The sequence below is a fragment of the Schistocerca gregaria genome, chromosome 2 (genome assembly GCF_023897955.1).
Source record: "Schistocerca gregaria isolate iqSchGreg1 chromosome 2, iqSchGreg1.2, whole genome shotgun sequence".
NCBI lineage: Eukaryota > Metazoa > Arthropoda > Insecta > Orthoptera > Acrididae > Schistocerca > Schistocerca gregaria.
In genome coordinates, this window is record NC_064921.1 from 424550891 (window position 1) to 424572840 (window position 21950).

At 44.5% G+C, this 21950-nt stretch overlaps 1 protein-coding gene and 1 non-coding gene across 6 annotated transcripts in view; both read right to left on the reverse strand.

Annotated features, from left to right (window-relative positions):
• LOC126323926 (uncharacterized) overlaps positions 1-21950 on the reverse strand; it is a 127591-nt gene that overhangs the window by 34362 nt on the left and 71279 nt on the right. For 4 of the 5 annotated variants that reach the window (XM_049994847.1, XM_049994866.1, XM_049994864.1 and 1 more), the window contains exon 7: positions 16801-17058. The exons of the other annotated variant lie outside the window; for it this stretch is intronic. In XM_049994847.1, the coding sequence (XP_049850804.1) occupies positions 16801-17058 (258 nt within the window). The remainder of the gene's footprint in view (positions 1-16800; positions 17059-21950) is intronic. 5 annotated transcript variants of the gene reach the window in all.
• On the reverse strand, positions 15319-15392 carry Trnas-cga (transfer RNA serine (anticodon CGA)). The gene has a single exon. It is a non-coding gene; the product is annotated as a tRNA-Ser (tRNA).

Below are 21950 nucleotides of genomic sequence, written 5' to 3' on the forward strand. Positions count from 1 at the left end.
AAGCCATGTCTCCACAGTATCCTTTCTTTCAGGAGTGCTAGTTCTGCACGTCTCGCAGAAGAGCTTCTGTAAAGTTTGGAAGGTAGGAGACGGATACTGGCAGAAGTAAAGCTGTGAGTACCGGGCGTGAGTCGTGCTTCGGTAGCTCAGTTGGTAGAGCACTTGCCCGCGAAAGGCAAAGGTCCCGAGTTCGAGTCTCGGTCGGGCACACAGTTTTAATCTGCCAGGAAGTTTCATATCAGCGCACACTCCGCTGCAGAGTGAAAATCTCATTCTGGAAACATCCCCCAGGCTGTGGCTAAGCCATGTCTCCACAGTATCCTTTCTTTCAGGAGTGCTAGTTCTGCACGTCTCGCAGAAGAGCTTCTGTAAAGTTTGGAAGGTAGGAGACGGATACTGGCAGAAGTAAAGCTGTGAGTACCGGGCGTGAGTCGTGCTTCGGTAGCTCAGTTGGTAGAGCACTTGCCCGCGAAAGGCAAAGGTCCCGAGTTCGAGTCTCAGTTGAGCACACAGTTTTAATCTGCGAGGAAGTTTCGTAACTTCCGTTTATTACACTCGCCGTCTCATTTATGTTCTCGAAGCACTTGCAGTATTTGGAAAAATGTAGCTTTCTTATCTAAATTCTGAAGTTTTGAAACGCAGAACCACAGTAAAATTCTTAAATTTAATTCGCGGGCGCAAAACTCGCAAATCGCAATTAGAGAAAAAAAATGAACATTGAAATTGTTTCCAAACTTTTGTTTGCGATAGAACTACGTAGATTTCGCTTTCAACATACTATTCTACACTACTGACTTAGTGCGAGCGTCCTATCAAATTCCTGTTTCACCGGAAGACATACAGAAGACGGCTGCAACAGTGACCTACGGTCTTTTGAGTTTGTGAGAATGTCTTTCGGATTGTGTAATGTGGTGCTAACATTTCAACGCTTTATGAATGAAATCACAAAAGATCTGGATTTATGTTATGTGTACGTAGACGACATTTCAGTGACGTCCGCGTCAGAAGCGGAATGTCTAGAACATTTAAACAGGATTTTTGATCGTTTACGTAGGGAAGGCCTTGTTACTAACCCTACAAAGATTATCTTCAGGGCAACAGACATTCAGTTTCTGGCATATACAATGGATGCCCTTGGGATCCGACCTCCTAAGGATAAAGTGGAAGCAACAGTCAAATATTCCCGTCCTGCTACAATTAGGGAGCTACTTCGTTTTCTCGGCATTAGTAATTTCTATCATCGATTTAACCCAATATTACACTAATAACAGCTCCAACGTATAAACTTCTGAAGGGTGCTCCGGAGCCAAATAATAAAGTGCAATGGACAGACGAAACGGATACTGCTTTTCAAGCTGTGAAAACAGCAATAGCAGAGGCTACACAGTTAGCTCATCCAGTATCACACGCTCAACTTGCATTCGTGGTAGATGCATCAGCTCCCGCCATTGGCGCCGTACTTCAGCAAGTGGAACGTAGTTGGCAGTCACGCGGGTTATTCAGTCGCAAGTTGCCATCGTGACAGTAACGCTGGGCAACTTGCGATCGAGAACTGAACGCCGCATATGCCGCGATTAGGAAGTTGCGGCATCGTTAGAAGGACGACACTTTACCATATACACGGACCATAAACCACTGAGATATGCTTTCAATGTGTAACCAGGGAAAGCACCACAGAGATAACTTCGACACTTGGACTTTATTAGCCAGTTAACCACTCACATACTCTATGTGCAAGGAACGTCAAATGCGCCAACAGACGCTCCTTTACGTGTTGAAGCTATATTCACTGTAACTGATTACGAGGCCCTAGCGCAATCCCAGCAGCACGACGATGAGCTACGCTCGTTATTGGATGACCCAGTGGGATTTAAGTTACAACACATGACTGTACCATAAACAAATGAGAAACAAATGTCTTATTGTAGTGTGAGGCGTATGGCACAAAAGAGCGACCGTTCATAGCCTACCAATTTCGATCACAAGCAATTGCGTCAATGCACAACTTGGCTCCTCCCGGGGTCCGGGACACAGCAAAATTACTGCGTTTTTCTGGCCAGGAACGGATGCAGACTAAGACATTTGTCAGAAATTGCATGGAGTGTCAGAAAAATAAGATCACTCGACAAGTCAAGGCACCATTAGGCACATTTCTGCCTCAAGTCAACGCTTTGAACATGTTCATCCTGAAACGGTGTGCTCCCTTCCACTATCAGAAGGCTACAGCTACTGCTTCACGGTCGTGTTTGGATTTTCAAGACGGCCTGAAGCTTTCCCTATGAAACGCATTATAGCCGAGACGGTAGCGAAAACGTTTCTCCGTGGATGGACCGCCTGGTACGCACTGCAGCAGATCAGGGACATCAGTTTGAGGGTTACCTGTCGAAAGCACTGGCCAGTTTGTTGGGCACTAAGCGCATTCGTACTACCGCTTATCATCCGGCAGCGAATGGAATAATAGAAAGCCTGCATCGCCAACTAAAGTCTGCCCTTTGGTGTCACGCTACATAAAACTGAATGGAGGCGTTACCCATAGCGCTCCTTGGTCTCCGTACATCATTTGAGAGCGACGTGAAGGCTACAGCAGCTGAATTAGTATAAGGACAAACACTGCGCCTACCAGGGAATTTCATGCACAATGTGACGGACGATGCGGTTGAAGCGTCAGAGTTTGTCAACAAATTTCGATCGCACACCCGACAACTGCCGCCAGTGACAGCTAGAGAGCAAAGTGCAGGACATCTGTTCATATTCAATGGCCTTTCCAGCTGCAACAATGCATTCATACGAAATGTCACGGCGCGCAAGCCACTGCAGCCGCCTTACGAAGGGCCGTATAAAGTGCTTGACAGAAGCATGCGACACTTAGACATCAGAGGTGTGCCTTCCACCGTGTCCACTGAAAGACTTAAGTCTGCCTTCTACGCTATATAAGATGCAGCGAAGACGGCCGGCACCGCGACCGTCAAAGACAAGGATACAGTACCTGACATTACTCATGTCCAATGGGATGCCGACAAGATGGGACAACCAACGGGCGCGATAATGAAGCCAGTGACTCAGAGTGAGCTTCCCCCACGAAAAGCTGGTACCACAGAATTCAACAAAATACCTGGCTTCCAGAAAACATTGACAACACATACCGGACGTCATGTCCAGTTCAAACTCAGATGACCATCACACCACGGTGCGCGAGGCCCCTAGCTGACGATGGCCCCTGGGCAGTTTCCTGCACTGCCTAATTGATAATGCGGGCCTGGTTACAGTAAACATAGAGCTCAGCATCTGACAGTTGAGCTAAAATACTGACAAAGTGCGAACCAAAAACTAACATAACTGAACGGATAGAGTTCAATGACGACAACGTCAGAGTATTTAATTTTATGCTATCAACCGAAGTGTGGAAGGATGTCTTCAGTAAAACTGTAGTAAATAGCATGTTCAACAGTTTCCACGATGTGTATCTCCATTATTTTCGTGTAGCATTATATGCTCTAGGAGGATTAAGACAGTTAAGAAAAAATGTTAAAGTACAAAAGGCATTATAACTTTCTGTAGAAAGAAAAACTTTCTCCACTATTTCATAAACACAATAATCTTAAATTTATCGGCGTTATATGCGATGTTTTGAGCATTGTAACTTCATTGTAAATTTATGATATAACTTCTACCGTTTCAGTCACTTTTACTGATGTTTAAATAGCCCAACACAAAATTAGCAATATATACTTCAATGTATCCGGTAATTAGCTGGTTAAAAAAAATTATATGATAAAGAAGGAAAAAAACTATCTTTATAAATTTCTTCTGTTTTCCATTTCCACAAGAATTTGGTACAATATCGTATCTTGACAATATGTTACGAAATCTGTTTCTGAAATTAGTACTAGGAATATGGACACAGAACAGTTTAAAGAGGGATGATCATGTGAAAGCTCTTGAAATGAAGCTGCCAAGAGTTTACTATGCTCTTCTTTTGCTAAGCCAAAGTAACTGAAAGAATAAATATTATTTCATAAACACAACAATGCCACACCAGAACTTAGAAATTACGTGAAAAACATTGACGAAATGTTCAACAAGATGATATAATCAGCTAGAAGATGTAGTAAAGATAATTATATTTAAAGTGCGAAAAATAAGATAAAAGCTATCTGGCAAATCAGATCAGAAAGACAACTACCCTGGCCAGCAAGATCTCCGGATCTGTCCCCCATTGAGCATGTTTGGGACTGGATGAAGCGTCGAATCACGCGGTCTGCACGTCCAGCACGAACGCTGGTCCAACTGAGGCGCCAGGTGGAAATGGCATGGCAAGCCGTTCCACAGGACTACATCCAGCATCTGTACGATCGTCTCCATGGGAGAATAGCAGCCTGCATTGCTGCGAAAGGTGGATATACACTGTACTAGTGCCGACATTGTGCATGCTCTGTTGCCTGTGTCTATGTGCCTGTGGTTCTGTCAGTGTGATCATGTGATGTATCTGACCCCAGGAATGTGTCAATAAAGTTTCCCCTTCCTGGGACAATGAATTCACGGTGTTCTTATTTCAATTTCCAGGAGTGTAGAAAATAAACTGTCAGATCCAAAAGAGGTAGCTGTAAGTATCATGAGTATTTCATTAACGTAGCAAATCAGTAAATCCAAAATCAGTATGCAAGCAGAACTATGTGTCTACCGAATTATTGTCCGCCCCGGTAGCTGAGTGGTCAGCGCGACAGACTATCAATCCAAAGGGCCCGGGTTCGATTCCCGGCTGGGTCGGAGATTTTGCTGAGAAACAAATATTAGTTTGGGTTGAATGTTGTGCAACATTATGTTTCTAAAAAGTCCTCTGATTATGTAAGTAAAACATTAATGTATATGGTAAATATATCCCTATTAACTCCTCTCTTGAAAACAAAGAACAGTTAAAATGTAAAAAACTATCGTCCAGTATCCCAACTCATGTTTTCTCCGAAATATTTTAATGCACTTTCTGTATCATACGTCAAAAGTCCTTACTAAAAACTCATTTCTATCACCAAATCAGCGTGGATTTAGCAAATCCCAGTCTGCGTTAAAATCACAGATCAGTCCAAAAAGACGTCAGGCGGATCCAATATCACTGGATGAGACATTACTCAGAAGACAAGCAGTAAATGGTGATATTAAAACATGACGACGGAAAAGAAAATATCATTAGAACAACAACACATCTTTACAATAAATCATCAGTTATCTATGGAGTGCCAAAAAACTGTTTTACGGCCTGTATTGTTCCTCCTTTACGCTGATTACGTAAATAGCTTCATTAAAGTAAAAAAAAAATAATTTCAGGTGACATCAGCATTTTAATAACAGTTGAAGACAAAATCAGCAATAGATACCTCTACTTGAATGTCTGTGGTTACTAGATGGATTTTAAAAAAAAGGTAACAAATAAAGAAGAAACTACCTTTATGAATTTCTGCTCTTTTCCACTTCTACAAGAATTTCATACAGTATGGTATCTTGACAAAATTGATTAACATCAGTTTCTGAAACTAAAGTTAAGGAATTAGGCCACAGAACGATTTAAAATAGGACTGTCATGTGAAAGCTCTTGAAATAAAGCTTCCAAAAGTCTGATGCTCTTTGTGTGTAAAGCCAAATTGCAAGCAGATCAACAGTGGTTCAGACATATTATGTATACTTCCATTTATTACTTGACTATGGGCTAATCTTCTACAGAAACACAGCCTCCAGCAAAAGAATGTTTTGGGTGCATACAAAAGCAGTCAGACTATCTGCAGCTTGACATGTTCTGTATCCTTGTAAAAAGAGATCTACGCATGAATAAAGCTGCTACTACTACTACTACTAAAGAAACTGGAAACATGTAGACTACACTTCATTCGGAGGAAATAATGAACCTGCCAAGTCTTATATATATATATATATATATATATATATATATATATATATATATATATATATATATATGAGTGTATTCGCTCCGCAAATGAATATATTTTAAAAAAGAACTGGGGACCTGTGGTAAAATAAAATTCCATAGGCGCAACAAAGGAAACCTCAGTAATATCCACGTGTCTCAGTCTACAACAGTTTTCTATCAGAAAGGCATTTAACGATAACAGTTAAATAATTTAACAGCCAACTAGTGATATAAAAAAGCGATATAAAAATCCACAAAACGTTTGTCTTATAATTCAAGAATTCTTTTGCTGAGTAAAAGACTTATTCAATTTGTGAACTAAATCGGTAACTATGGATAATTTCCGCCATTTAAATTGGGCTGATTGTAATTTACGAACTGAAAGTAGTGTTTGTTCTCTCTCCGTCTCTTTATCTCTTTCTCAGTTCTGACTTGTCCCATATCCGGTATACGTTTCAAGTGCGATGAATGGACGATTAAATGATAATTATGATAATGACGATGATGATATTCCGATTCTTAGTCATTATTACCGAAACAAGCAATAACGATTTCTATCAGACTGATTTAGATCTGAGTTCTACTCAGCACGACCGACTAGTGTAGTTTTGAGGTCCAGTACTTACTAGGACCTGACCACGAAAGATTTGCTTTTAGGTTGAAAGTGCAGTTACCTTTTCGATGCAGTTCCCCTTAAGGTCAATGCATTTCCTCCAACTATTTTTTAAATTAGTAGATTACTCCGTGAGGTGCAATTTTAAAAAGTCTGTAAAAACATCCGATTGATTTCGCTATAACTTCTTCGTTAGATTCAAAATGCTTTCCATCCAGAAATTTCCTTAAGTATTGGAACAGGTGGTGGTCGCAAGGAGCGAAAACTGGTGAATAAAATGAATCATCCAAAATCTTGGTTTTCAGATCCCTCAGTATTGTGACTGAGAAGACAACTTTTATTGTCTTGATATGTTATCTGCAATATAGGCCTCTTGTCATGTATCGTTTCACATGGTTATTTATGTAGTATTCACTCGACATTGTTTTAACATCTGCATGGCATCAATGAGAAGAGTCTCTTTCACATTGCAGAAAACCTGACCACAAATAACCATTCGGGCAGATGACACCGATTCATATCTTTTTTACAGGACTACTGATTTCCAGCAATTTAGTCGTGTTTGCTCACCGGATTTTCTCACGCAATTTTATTCAGTCATCGACTTGTTCCAACTGAACAGGAAACGTGGGAATTTGAAACAGAAGCATCAGTCTTCTGTTTTCGTCAGAAGTTTTTGTTACATCTGGTACAGAAATCTTGAGATACTGTCGTATTTGCATGCGCTTCATGGAGATTTTAAATAGAGAAGAAAAAAATGAATGAAATTTAATAATATCTTCTGGATACATGTGAATAAAACTACTTTTGTGCTGAGTAGTATATAACCAAATTTTGATTTCTGAGAGGATGAAACCGTTAGATGTGTAGGGAAAAAATTTGAAGATCACAACTGAATTTAAAGCAACTGATTTAGTTGTTATGGGGAAAGCAGGAATAATGAACTGAGTACAATGAAACACGTACTTTTTCTGTGGAAGCAGAAAAACATTATTATCTGTGGCCGATTACATTAAAATAAAATATTCAGGTGACTGCGAAAAGTAATCAGGTTCAGATGGCTGTAGGTTGTAGTACTTATGCAGAGGTGAAGAGGCCTGTGCAGAACAGAATAGCTTGGGAGAGCTGTATCAGATCAGTCTTGAGAACTGAAGATCACACACACACACACACACACACACACACACACACACACACACACACACACACACACACACACACGACACACACACTTAAATGATATAAGGCTTAGAGTGATTCATAAAAATTGTCATCTTTAGACAGTAAAAAGTATTTTTTGCAATACATCTATGATCTTCGTATCGATATAAAAACTGTAAATTTGTTCTCATCCAGAGAGTTGGATTAAGCACCACAGTTGGTTGGTTGGTTGATTTGGGGTATAAAGGGACCAAACTACAGGGTCATCAGTCACTTCTTCCTGACGCAAGCAAGGCTCAAAGTACAAGAACACCAAAAGTACGTTTGAGAAAGTAAAATGAGGAAAAGGAATGGGGAACCACACCTAAAAACGAATGGAACGAACAAAAAACGGGGAAAACATACACCACAAGGAAAAGTAGAAAAACGTATTAAAACCATAGAGCAGATGGTCTAGGCTGGCTGATCACAATAATAAAAGAGGATGAGCCAGCCACTCTGCAACACATTAAAATGTCCACCCCAAAGAGTCAAGTCGAGATGAACACATCTACAGAAAAGACCACCAAAGGCAAAGAAAGTGCGACATAGTTAAAATGGAGGGAGAGTACCGGCCTCTGAGAGAAGGCTAAATGCTCACCCTTAGATGGTACGATAAAGTCCCCGCTCATGAATAAAACGTAAAACTAAATCTGCTTTCAAGGCATTGTCGCCCAACACCGAAGGTAGGATGCTGGGGAGGTTAAAAATCCGCCGCAGAGCGGCTAAAAGTGAGCAGTCCAGCAAGATGTGGACGACAGTCATATGTGAGCCACAGTGACACCAAGGTGGGTCCTCGCGACAGAGGAGGTAGCCATGTTTTAGCCATGTATGGCCAATGCGGAGAACCACAGAGTCCCTGTGAAGGGCCGCGTGAAGATCTTTCACACATTCGTAGTCTCTTTAATGGCACGCAGTTTGTTGTGCATACTGAGATTATGCCATTCCTTCTCCCAAAGCTGAAAAACTTTACGGTGTAATAATGATCGCAGGTCAGTTGCAGGGATGCCGATCTCCAGAAGCGGTTTCCGTGTAGCCTGTTTGGCTAGCGAGTTGGCAAGTTCATTTCCTGTGATTCCGACGGGTCTGGGGTCCACACAGACATCACAGAACGACTGGAGCGTTCCAGGGCACAGATGGACTCCCGGATGGTCGCTACCAAAGGATGGCGGGAGTAGCACTGGTCAATAGCTTGTAGACTGCTCAAGAAGTCAGTACAGAGAATAAATAGCTCGCCAGGGCACGAGCGGATGTGCTCAAGAGCACGAGAAATGGCCACCAGCTCTTCAGTGAAAACACTGCAGGCATCTGGCAAGGAGTGCTGTTCAATATGTCTTCCATGTACGTATGCGAAGCCAACATGACCATCAGCCATCGAGCCGTCGGTGTTAGCCACTTCATGGTCCTCTCAAGAATCGAGAGGAAGTGACAGCGGAGAGCCCTGGGGTTAACTGAGTCCTTAGAGCCATCTGAAAGGTCCAGGCGAAGCTTCAGCCTTGGTGTACACCATGGAGGTGTACGTGAATGTTCCTCTAGTATAGGCGACAAAGGTAAGGACTCCACTTCAGACAGAAGAGATCGGATGCGAACTGCGATCGTAAGCCCTGACCTGGGCCTCCGATGTGGGAGATGAACCACTGTGGATAGGAAAAGAAGATGGTAATTCGGGTGCTCAGGAGAAGTACGAATGTTTGCAGTGTAACTGGCGATCAACTGTGGGCGCCTAACCTTCAATGGAGGGACTCTGGCCCCACCAGGACGTTGGACTCGCCCTAAAAGCTCCCATTCCCAGTCTAACGCCACAATGATGCACTGGGTCGAGTAAACGCAACCTGAGGGAGTTACTGAACCATAACCCAGACTCCCATAGTCAAGGCGAGATTGAACAAGGGCTTTGAAGAGCTGCAGCAGCGTAGAGCGATCTGCACCCCAGTTGGTGTTGCTCAGACAGCAGAGGACATTGAGGTGCTGCCAGCACTTCCGCTTCAGTTCACGAAGATGATGAAGCCACGTCAATCGGGCATCGAAGACCAGTCCTAAGAATCAATATATCTCCTCTACAGTGAGTGGATCACCATTAAGATAAATTTCTGCTTCAGGGTAAAGTACGATGCCAACAGAAGTGCATGACGACTACTTTGCGGCTGAAAACTGGAAGCCTTGGAATAGAGCTCATGACTGTGCCTTGTGGATGGCTCGCTGTAGGCACTGCTTGGTAACACCAGTTCTGGAGGAGCAATACGAAATGCAGAAATGGTCTGTATACAGAGAAGGTGAGACGGACGGCCCTACAGCTGCTGCTAGACCATTAATTTCCACTAAAAATAGAGATACACTCAATACAGAGCCCTGCCCGACACCATTATCCTTGATATGGGGGGAGAAGGGGAGGGAACTATGGGAGGCACCAACTTGGACGCGAAAAGTACGGGCCGATAGGAAATTTTGGATAAAAATCGGGAGCGGGCCCCGGAGACTCCACTCACACAATGTGGCAAGGATATGATGTCGCCAGCTTGTGTCGTAAGCTTTTCGTAAATTAAAAAAATATGGCAATCAAATGTTGGCGTCTGGAAAAGTCTGTTCGGATGACAGACTCGAGGGAAACTAGATTATCAGTGGTAGAGTGACCCTGGCAGAAACCGTCCTGGCATGGAGCAGTAGGCCACGCGACTCCATGACCCAACACAACCGCCGACTTACCATACGTTCTAACAGCTTACCAAGTTTCCTAGAGGGCATTGCAGAAAGCAGGTGTAAAGCTTAACAGTTGCTCTAATTCAGCCAGGTGGTGGAATAATCGCAGCAATTCCACTGAAGGATGACTATCGTGAGGCTGGAAGGCATGAAGCACGAAAGGAGGCAAGTTATGCCTCAGTCACCTCAGCCACCGATTGAGTATTTGTATCCATTCCTATTGTGGATGAGGCATCAGTGAGATCCAGTTCCTCAGGGGATGCCGAGATCTGACGAACAGGGGGAGTGCTGCTCTCCACAGCTGATACAAGTGGGAGGAGGCACACAGGGAGTATCTGGATGCAGCGGACGTCCGCAGTCGTGACATGTGGTGCTGGAAATGCAGCAGGGAAGACATGTGCTCGAATTTCCAGGACTTAAAGCACCACATAGGGGGAGGGACGTATGGTTTAAAGTAACAGTGATAAATCATCACCTTGTCCTTTCCAGGCAATGAAACCACCCTCAAAGGCCAAGATGCAGGCACTGTTAGCAATGCTGTTTGTTTGGGTCGCCTGTAAACGCACTGGATGAAATGAACACCCTGCTATTCTAGATTTGCGCGGAGGTCGTCGTCAGACTGCGAGAGGAGGTCGCGATGGAAAATAATCCCCTGGAGCATGTTGAGACTTATGGGAAGTGACTGAAAGAGGAATATCAGCTAGCCGTTCACAAGCGAGTAACGCCTGGGATTGGACTGGGGATGCTGTCTGAATCGAGACTGCATTGCTTCTCATCTTGGATAGAGCTGTCACTTTCCCAAACTTATGCTCAAGATGTTCAATAAAACATTGAGGCTTAATAGGAAGAAAGAGGCGAATATGGCTCTCTTCTGTCTGTAGCCCTACGTTCCTCGCATGGGGTAGCGAGGGAGGGAAACGATTTAAGGTCATATCTGTCAGCATTGTACTCGATTTTGCCCTTCTTAGAGACTGCTGGCGCCATACGGTCACCAATAAGAGATGACTCAGTCTGCTTCGTTGCGGGTCATCCGCCCTGATTCCACTTACTCTGACCAGGGGCTCTCCCCACGGGCGCCACCCAGCCACAGCAAAGGCCACATGGTATGACGGCCGTTGCCGGGACTCCTGATGACCCAGGAAGACAGGCATCTACTCCTTGGCATCAGCAGTGCGATCCCTGTGTTGTCAGGGGGCTACCACCAAATGGGTATATGACGGCCCCACCACAACAGACTGGCTACTGTGCTGGATATTGGGCACAGAGAAATCCAGTATTGCCATGGGCACGAAAGAGGACAAGAGACGACGGAAGAAGATGACATACACCAGACAGTGTCCTTGCCCAAATAGTTGAATTGTAGGTGGAGGTGCAAAGTCATGACAAGAGGTTTAGGAGATCGAACCTAAGCGCGCTATGGATAAGTCATGCACCACATAATGCGTCCTTCCCCATATCGCCAGCATTTCTGTAGAACTTGGGAAGTAGCAGGTCAAACCATAAAATGGGACCTGAACTTGTAGGGCCGGCCGAAAAGTGTGAGGCTCTTTTTAGTCGCCTCTTAGGACAGGCAAGGATACGTTGGGCATATTCTAACCCCCGGACCTGCAGGAGGGGTGGGGGAATCCAGCTGAAAATGCTACGCTGTTGCTTCTTCCGATCTTTCGTGCGCCTGTAAGAACAGAAAGAAAGCTGGTAGTCTGCTTGCTGACACGCTATTTTGTCCAGCGCAGCTGTACGCAGCTACTGGTGCACACAGAGACCGTTGGCTGGCCAAAGTCATTGTGCAGCAGTTCAGTTACGAAGAGAAGGTCACACGCATTCCGTGAGATCTGCAATTTTTCTCGCAGATTTAAAAAAAAATGTTCATTAAAAATTAATTTTTACAGTACGTACATCGTTCTATCTCAGCTCCATAGTGAAATGCCCATTATCTCGTTAATGATCATACTTATTGTGATTTTCGCGTTTAAGGAAGGCATTGCACCACATTCGAGATGATTGCTATGAAATATTGAGGCCGCTCATTTTTGTGTTTAGCGCATATTACGCCATATGCAGATGCAAATGAAATTTAGCTACGATACTGAAGTTTCTTTAGACTTGGGAAGATGTCTCTGTGTGTCTCCAATCTGGAGAATATTGATTTTATGTAGTGCGTTCATTTCCGATCAAACGCGTGTGAGAATAAAATATTTAAAACGCATCCCGTAACTTCTAAACCGTTCCAAATATCGAAACAAGGTTTTGGAAAATGCTAGCATGCGAAGTGGAGAGTACTTTGCCATGTTGTTGGCATACAGAACTACCTTACCTGTGTCGTTATAGCCGAAGTTTTAGTTTTAATTTAATTTTTTCAATCCAGTTCTGTAATTTTTAAGGAACCATCAATAGTTAGTGAAAAGAGAGTTTGGTGAAATTTCTTCTCTTATGTTACTGCAAACCGATACAATGAGATTGTCGCCTATTCCTTGTTTAATCAGATTTTGTCCCAACAGCTGCTGTAAGATGAGTTCGCTCAAGTATATTGGTTTTGGCAAAAAAATCGAAATTAAACCGATCAATAAGACAAATGTAATAGTTATTCATAACTGATGATGCTCCTTCAAATAAACAAAGGTTGACAATTCAGACAAAAATAAATTGTGCATTGCGTTACAGTGTTGGCAGAAGCCTATAACCCATTGTATTTTTAATACAGGATGACTGGAATGGAAACTTACTGAAGGATTGTCTTCCTGTTCTTCACCCGAGAAATATGAAAACCGTGCACAAGTGCACCATGTGATCCTAAGTATCTGAACACCTGGCTGAAAATGACTTACAAGTTCGTGGTGTCCTCCAACGGTAACGCAGGAATTCAATATGGTGCTGGGTCACCTTTAGCCTTGATGACAGCTTCCACTCTCGCAGGCATGCGTTCAGTCAGGTGCTGGAAGGTTTTTTTGGGGAATGGCAGTCCATTCTTCACGGTGTGCTGCACTGAGGAGAGGTATCGATGTCGGTCGGTGAGATCTGACACGAAGTCGGCGTTCCAAAACATCCCAAAGGCGTACTATAGGATTGAGGTCAGGACTCTGTGCAGGCCAGTCAATTACAGGGATGTTATTGTCGTGTAACCACTTCATCACAGGCCGTGCTCGATCGTGTTGAAAGATGCAATCGGCATCCCCAAATTGCTCTTCAACAGTGGGAAGCAAGAAGGTGCCTAAAATATCAATGTAGGCGTGTGCTGTGATAGTGCCACGCAAAACGACAAGGGCTGCAAGCTCCTCCATGAAAAACTCGACCACACCATAACACCACCGCCTCCGAATTTTACTGTTGGCACTACACACGCTGGTAGATGACTTTCACCAAGCATTCGCCATACCCACACCCTCCCATCGGATCGCCACATTGTGTACCGTGATGCGTCACTCCACACAACGTTTTTCCACTGTTCAGCCGTCCAATGTTTATGTTCCTTACACCAAGCGAGGCGTCGTTTGGCATTTACCGGCGTGATATGTAGCTTATGAGCAGCCGCTCGACCATGAAATCCAAGTTTTCTCACCTCCTGCCTAGGTGTCGTAGTACTTGCAGTGGATCCTGATGCAGTTTGGAATTGCTGTGTGATCGTCTGGATAGATGTCTGCCTATTACGCATTACGACCCTCTTCAACTGTCGGCAGTCTGTCAGTCAACAGACGAGGTCAGCCTGTACGCTTTTGTGCTGTACGTGTCCCTTCACGTTTCCGCTTCACTGTCACATCGGAAACATTGGATCTAGGGATGTGTAGGACTGTGGAAGTCTCGCGTACAGACGTATGACACAAGTGACACCCAATCACCAGACCGCGTTCCAAGTCCTTGAGTTTCGCAGAGCGCACTATTCTGCTCTATCACAATGTCTAATGACTACTGAGGTCCCTGATATGGAATACCTGGCAGTAGATGGTAGCACAGTGTACCTAATATGAAAAATGTATGTTTTTGGGGATGTCCGGATACTTTTCAACACTTAGTGTAGCTCGCTTAGTTTCCGCGCCCCCTTGTCCTGTGGCAGTACGATGAAGGGTGTATAGTGCCAACAGTGAACTATGGAGAGGGTGGTAGTACGGTATGGGGGTGTTTCTCGTGTTTACAGAGTGTTCCCGTTGTTGCTATTAAAAAAAAACGCTAAACAAGGAGACACGTGAACACATTTTATAGCATTGTGTACTGAGTATAACAGAGAAACAGTTTGAAAACTATCACTGTTAGTGTGAGGTCTGATCTGAGTCTAATGGAACACCTTTGGGATGAGGTAGGTCGTTGACTTCGATCCAGTCCTCAACATCCAACTTCACCACCTTGTCTGGTTTCGACTCTTGAGGAAGACTGGGCTGCCATTCTTCCACTGGCATTCAAATACATCATTGTAAGTGTCCCCAGCAGAGTTCCAGCCTTCATAAAGGCATTGGGTGGACATACTCCATATTAACGTCCAGTAATAGGTGTCCAGACACTTTTGATCTGATAATGGATATCACATATGGTGTGGCACGGGAAATGTCGGGTTGGGCCCCAGATCCGCGAGACGCTCAAGATGATCATAGTGAAAGGAAATCAGCTAAATTTCGATTACACTTTAAGTCACACAAATCTGAGGGCTGTAAATTCAACTAAAAACTTAGGGATTACAATTACAAGTAACCTAAATTGGAACGATCACATAGATAATATTGCGGGTATAGAAAACCAAAGACTGCGATTCATTGGCAGAACACTTAGAAGGTGCAACAGGTCTACCAAAGAGACTGCTTACACTACGCTTGTCCGCCCTATTCTGGAGAACTGCTGAGGCGGTGTGGGATCCGCATCAGGTGGGAAGGACGGATGAAACTTCCTGGCACATTAAAACTGTGTGCTGGACCAAGACTTGAACTTGGGACCTTTGCCTTTCGCGGGCAACTGCTCTGCCAACTGAGCTATCCAGCAAGTTTCACGCCCCGTCCTCACAGATTTACTTCTGCCAGTACCTCGTGTCCTCTTGGTAGAGCACTTGCCCTCGAAAGGCAAATATCCCGAGTTCGAGTCTCGGTCCAGCACACAGTTTTAATCTGCCAGAAAGTTTCATATCAGCGCACACTCCGCTGCAGAGTGAAAATCTCATTCTTGGGTGTTGTGGTTGGCAGGAGAGCCAACACCGTGTTACTAGAGGAGGCCGAAAGGCACGCGTTTTAGCTCACGCAGGCTGGCGTGAGGTCTGGAACAGGACAAGGAAATTAGAATTTAGAAACAACGGGCGTAGCTGGTGGAACACTTAACTTTAATCCATTAATGACGAACGTCGGTCTTAACGGTACATGATTCACAGTATCAAAAGTAACTGATAATGGCGCCTTGCTAGGTCGTAGCAAATGACTTAGCTGAAGGCTATGCTAACTATCGTCTCGGCAAATGAGAGGGTATTTTGTCAGTGAACCATCGCTAGCAAAGTCGGTTGTACAACTGGGGCGAGTGCTAGGAAGTCTGTCTAGACCTGCCGTTTGGTCTGCAATCACTGATAGTGGCGACACGCGGGTCCGACGTATACTACCGGACCGCGGCCGATTTAAAGGCAACCACCTAGCAAGTGTGGTGTCTGGCGGTGACACCACATAGGGACTGACGGATGACATCGAAAAAGTACAAAGAAGGGCAACTCGTTTTATATTATCGCGAAATATGGAAGATAGTGTCACAGACATGATACATGAATTGGAGTGGCAATCATTAAAACTTAGGCGTTTTTCGTTGCGACGGGATCTTCTCATGAAATTTTAATCACCAGTTTTCTCCTCCGACTGCCAAAACACTCTGTTGGCAGCCACCTACATAGGAAGAAATTATCATCGCGATAAAATAAGAAAAATCAGCGCTCGCACGGGAAAATTTAAGTGCTCGTTTTTCCCGCGTGCCATTCGAGAGTGGAACGGTAGACAGCATGAAGGTGGTTCATTGAACCCTCTCCCAGGCACTTTATTGTGAATAGCAGAGTAATCACGTAGATGTAGTGAACAATTCTGGTCTGGGCCTCGACAGTATCCAAGAAAGCAGGGTGAAGATACGACAAGTGCTAGGGAAAAAAAAGGTCCAAATGGCTCTGAGCACTATGGGACTTAACTGCCGAGGTCATCAGTTTCCTAGAACTTAGAACTACTTAAACCTAAGGACATCACACCGATCCATGCCCGAGGCAGGATTCGAACCTGCTAACGGAGTGGTCGCGCGGTTCCAGACTTTAGCGCCTAGAACCGCTCGGCCACTCCGGCCGGCACGTGTTAACCCTTATGGCGAGTAGACAAGTTAACGCAGCAGGTAAAAAGATGAAGGAAGTCGGCTGGGCTAGAGTAGTGAGGCGTACCTGCGGGTGTCCCGGCGCGGCGAAGTCGCAGGCCGGGTTGGTGGGCAGCGGCAGCGCGAGTAGGCCGGGCCGCTGCGCGACGCCGGCCAGGCAGAGCACGCGTGCCGGCAGAGGGCAAGGGCAAGAGCAGACGGCGTCCTCGCAGCTGGCCGCGTGCAGAGACTGGAAGTAGCCGCGCAGCGACAGCGTGGCGGCCGCCAGCAGCGACGTCGCGTCCGCGCCCTCTGGCAGCTGCACGCGCCGCGACCACGCTACCACCTGCGCGCACACCACTCACTCTCACGCCCCTCCTCTGGGGTCGACGCGCGCTTAACAGAATAGAACAGGTCGCACGGGAACACCAAAACACTGCATAATGCACTCATAACTGCGCCATTCAAACAGGCCGGTAGCGGATCAGTATAGGACGGGAAAAGGAGCGACAATGTCAAAGATTTTCGCGAAGAAAATTTGGACATTCAAGTTGGTGGGGTCACAGTAGGGTCGTCTATGTTAGCATAAAAAGTAGCCTATTCTTGCCACAGTCATACCGGGTGGTTACAATTAAACTGACAGTGTTCAAATGTGTGTGAAATATTATGCTAATTGACATTGTAATTCTATCAGAGACAGCAAAGGACTTGGAAGAGCAGTTGAACGGAATAGATAGTGTCTTTAGAGGAGGATATAAGATGAACATCAACAAAAGCAAAACGACGATAATGGAATGTAGTCGAATTAAGTTGGGTGATGCTGAGGGAATTAGATTAGGAAATGAGACACTGGAAGTAGTAAAGGAGTTTTGCTATTTGGGGAGCAAGATAACTGATGATGGTCGAAGTAGAGAGGATATAAAATGTAGACTGGCAATGGCAAGGAAAGCGTTTCTGAAGAAGAGAAATTTGTTAACATCGTGTATAGATTTAAGTGTCAAAAAGTCATTTTTGAAAGTATTTGTATGGAGTGTAGCCATCTATGGAAGTGAAACATGGACGATAAATAGTTTGGGCGAGAAGAGAATAGAAGCTTTTGAAATGTGGTGCTACAGAATAATGCTGAAGATTAGATGGATAGATCAGATAACTAATGAGGAAGTATTGAATAGGATTGGAGAGAAGAGAAGTTTGTGGCACAACTTGACTATAAGAAGGGATCGGCTGGTAGGACATCTTCTGAGGCATCAAGGGATCACCAATTTAGTATTGGACGGCAGTGTGGAGGGTAAAAATCGTGGAGGGAGACCAAGAGAGGAATACATTAAGCAGATTCAGAAGGATGTAGGTTGCTGTAGGTACTGGGAGATGAAGAAGCATGCACGGGATAGAGCAGCATGGAGAGCTGCATCAAACCAGTCTCAGGACTGAAGGCCACAACAACAACAACTGCTAAGGTCATCAGTCCCTAAGCTTACACACTACTTAACCTAAATTATCCTAAGGACAAGCACACACACTCGTGCCCGAGGGAGGACTCGAACCTCCGCCGGGACCAGCCGCACAGTCCATGACTCCAGCGCTTACGACCGCTCGGTTAATCCCGCGCAGCAAAGCTGACGTGTTCCGAGTGCTGCAGTGAGTTGGCCTGCAGGTGTGGCCGAGCGGTTCTAGGCGCTTCAGTCAGGAACCGCTCGACCGTTAAGGTCGCAGGTTCGAATCCTGCCTCGGGCATGGATGTGTGTGCTGTCCTTAATTAGGTTTAAGTAGTTCTAAGTTCTAGGGGGCTGATGACCTCAGATGTTAAGTCCCATAGTGGCTCAGAGCCATTTGAACCATTCTGCAGTGAGTTGTACACATCGCAGGATGCTGAAGCACCGCAGGTATGTTCATTAATCGGTGCGCTCGCAGAGTGTCCTAAAAATAATAATAGTTCATTTTCTGCCACCAGGTGAAAATATGACGATGTAAGCAGTCTGAACGTGAAATGTTAACTGCTGTGACGTCAGTATGCTGATGTCACTTGGTGACACGAGTTGATTTCTTTTCTGAAGCGATTACTGGCGCAAAGGCTTAAAAGGGTTGAAGTATTCCATGCGAAATGCCATGGTTATTCAGAAGAAAGACTGTATACAGCTGGTGAAGTTGTTTTATCAAAAAAGCAGTAATAGCAGCGCTGTATTGCAGGGATATCAGCAACAGATAGCCGAGCGGTCTAAGGCGCTGCAGTCATGGGCTGTGCGGCTGGTCCTGGCGGAGGTTCGAGTCCTCCCTCGGGCATGGGTGTGTGTGTTTGTCCTTAGGATAATTTAGGTTAAATAGTGTGTAAGCTTAGGGACTGATGACATTAGCAATTAAGTCTCATAAGATTTCACACACATTTGAACATTTTTTTCACCAACAGAAACAGCTGTGAAGAAGCTTTGTGTCAATAAATGTGCTAAATAATATGATCAAGAAATTTGAAGAATCGGGTGAATTAATTGGTGCAGCAGGGAGAGGGAGGCACTCCGTTCCCACGGCAGTTGTTGAAGAGGTTGCTGAAGCTATATAACCGACTGTGCAGCCAGTGCTCAAGCTGTGTCACAGGAATTCTCTCTGCCCAGGTCAACAGTTCAAAATATTTCGCGGCATACTTTATACTGGTGCTCCTACGACACTGAGAACGTGCGCCAGATGAAGTCCCAAATAGGCTACAACGCCGTGACTTTGCCCTTCGCTTTTTATGGCATGCATGGAAGCGGATGACATGTAGCCCAGTAATGTTATTCCGAAGGACGAGGCATATTTTTCTCTGTATAGGTGCAGTGAATGCACAGCACTGTCCCAAACGGGATTGTATTCCGCCACATGCTGTGCAGGAACATCAACGGCACGCAGCGTATTGGACTATGAGGGGCAATTTTTATTCGAGGAGATGACACCTCGTGGGCCTGTTCGACGTACAGTGACTTCTGCACGTTACAAGGACGTTCTTGTGCAACCCGTCATTCCGGCTTTACAAGAACGTAACTCTGTCCACACCACTATTTTCATGCAAGATTCAGAGATACCACAGGTCGCTTCCCAGGTGAACGATTTCCTTCAAGTAACCTTCGGTAAAAACTGCATCATCTCTATATTTCAAATTGATTCCGTATTTATGGATTTCCGGAAGGCTTTTCACACTGTATGTCACAAGCTGCTTGTAGTGAAATTGCATTTTTATGGAATATCGTCTCAGTTATATGCCTGGATTCGTAATTTCCTGTCAGAGAGGTCACAGTTCGTAGTAATTGACAGAAAGACACCGAGTAAAACAGAAGTCATTTCTGGCGTTCCCCAAGGTAGTGTTATAGGCCCTTTGCCGTCCCTTATCTATATAAACGATTTGAGAGACCATCTGAGCAACCGTCTTAGGTTGTTTGCACATGACACTGTCGTTTATCGACTAGTTAAGTCATCAGAAGATCAAAACAAATTGAAGACAATTTAGAAAAAACATCTCTGTGGTGCGAAAAATGGCAATTGTCCCTAAATAACGAAAAGTGTGAGCTCATCCACATGAGTGCTAAAAGGAATCTTTTAAACTTCGGTTACACGATCAGTCAAATCTAAAAGCCGTAAATTCAATTCAATACTTAGACTTACAATTACGAAGAAGTTAAATTGGAAGAAACACATAGAAAATGTTGTGGGGAAGGCAAACCAAAGACTGCGTTTTATTGGCAGGACACTTAGAAAGTATAACAGATCTACGCTTGCTCATCCTCTTTTAGAATACTGCTGCGCACTGTGGGATCCTTGATGGCTCGAAGCAGTATGGGACTTAACATCTGACGTCATCAGTCCCCTAGACTTACAACTACTTAAACCTAACTAACCTAAGGACACCACACACATCCATGCCCGAGGCAAGATTCGAACCTGCGACCGTAGCAGCAGAGCGGGTCCAGACTGTAGCGCCTAGAACCGCTCGGCCACAAGGGGCCAACGTGGGATCCTTACCAGAGAGGATTATTGGAGTACGTCGAAAAAGTCCAAAGAAGGCAGCACGTTTTGTATTATCGCGAAATAGCGCAGAGAGTATCACTGAAATGATACAGGATTTGCGATGGACATCATTAAAACGAAGTAATTTTTCGTTGCGGAGCAATATTCTCACGAAGTTCCTATCACCAACTTTCTCCACCAAATGCGAAAATATTTTGTTGACGACGACGTACATAGGAGGAACGATGATAAAGTAAGGGAAATCAGATCTCGTAAGGAAAGATATAGGTGTTCGGTCTTTTCGCGCGCTGTACGACATTGGAGTAATAGATAATCGCGCAGGTGGTTGGATGAACCCTCTGCAAAGCACTTAAGTGTGATTTGAAGAGTATCCATGTAGATGTAGAAGTAGACAATTTCAAAATGTTTAGCCTTCCAGATCCCCCGACCTAAATAGATATGACCTCTGTTTGTGGGGACATCTGAAAGATCGTGTCTATCAGCAGTGTGTCCGGACTCTTCTTGACGTGAATGGTAGCACAGGACAACATATTGCTCTGATGACACCAGACATGCTTTGACCAACTGTCGACCATGCCATGTTACGTATGTTGCTGAGTCGGGAGACTATAATGAACACATGTAACTTGTGACCATAGATTTGAACGTGCTGGAACCACCGTTATCATGTATTCGATCGTTCCTTCCCTCTTCCTGCACCCACGCCACATTCTGCCAGCTTACAGCTCCATGTTTTCAGAAGTGGAACTATAATTTTTTTCAGTATTCTCCGCGAGCGCACCGATTAATGAAAATACTGAAATGTTTCAGTGCTCTGCGATGTATACATCTCGCACTGCAGCACTTGAAACACCGTCATTTTAATCAAATCACGCGGTATTATAGGAGGAGATTTCGAGATTTCGCGCCTTCTTAGTTTTTATTTTATTATTTGATCGGTTTTCGTGAAATGTCGCTAATGTTTCATTGTGACTTGGATTTCTTTCCCATGGGTGCTATTTACGAAATGAGCCTGCTATATGAAAGCGAAGAATGATTCAGTTTGTATAATACTTGGACAAAAAAAGCCTACACTGTGCAATAATTATCATCATACATTGATGAGACCATTTTAACAGACAAGAAGTCAGCTCTACTGAAAGGGAAAAATACAGTTGTTTTTGATATACACTCCTGGAAATGGAAAAAAGAACCCATTGACACCGGTGTGTCAGACCCACCATACTTGCTCCGGACACTGCGAGA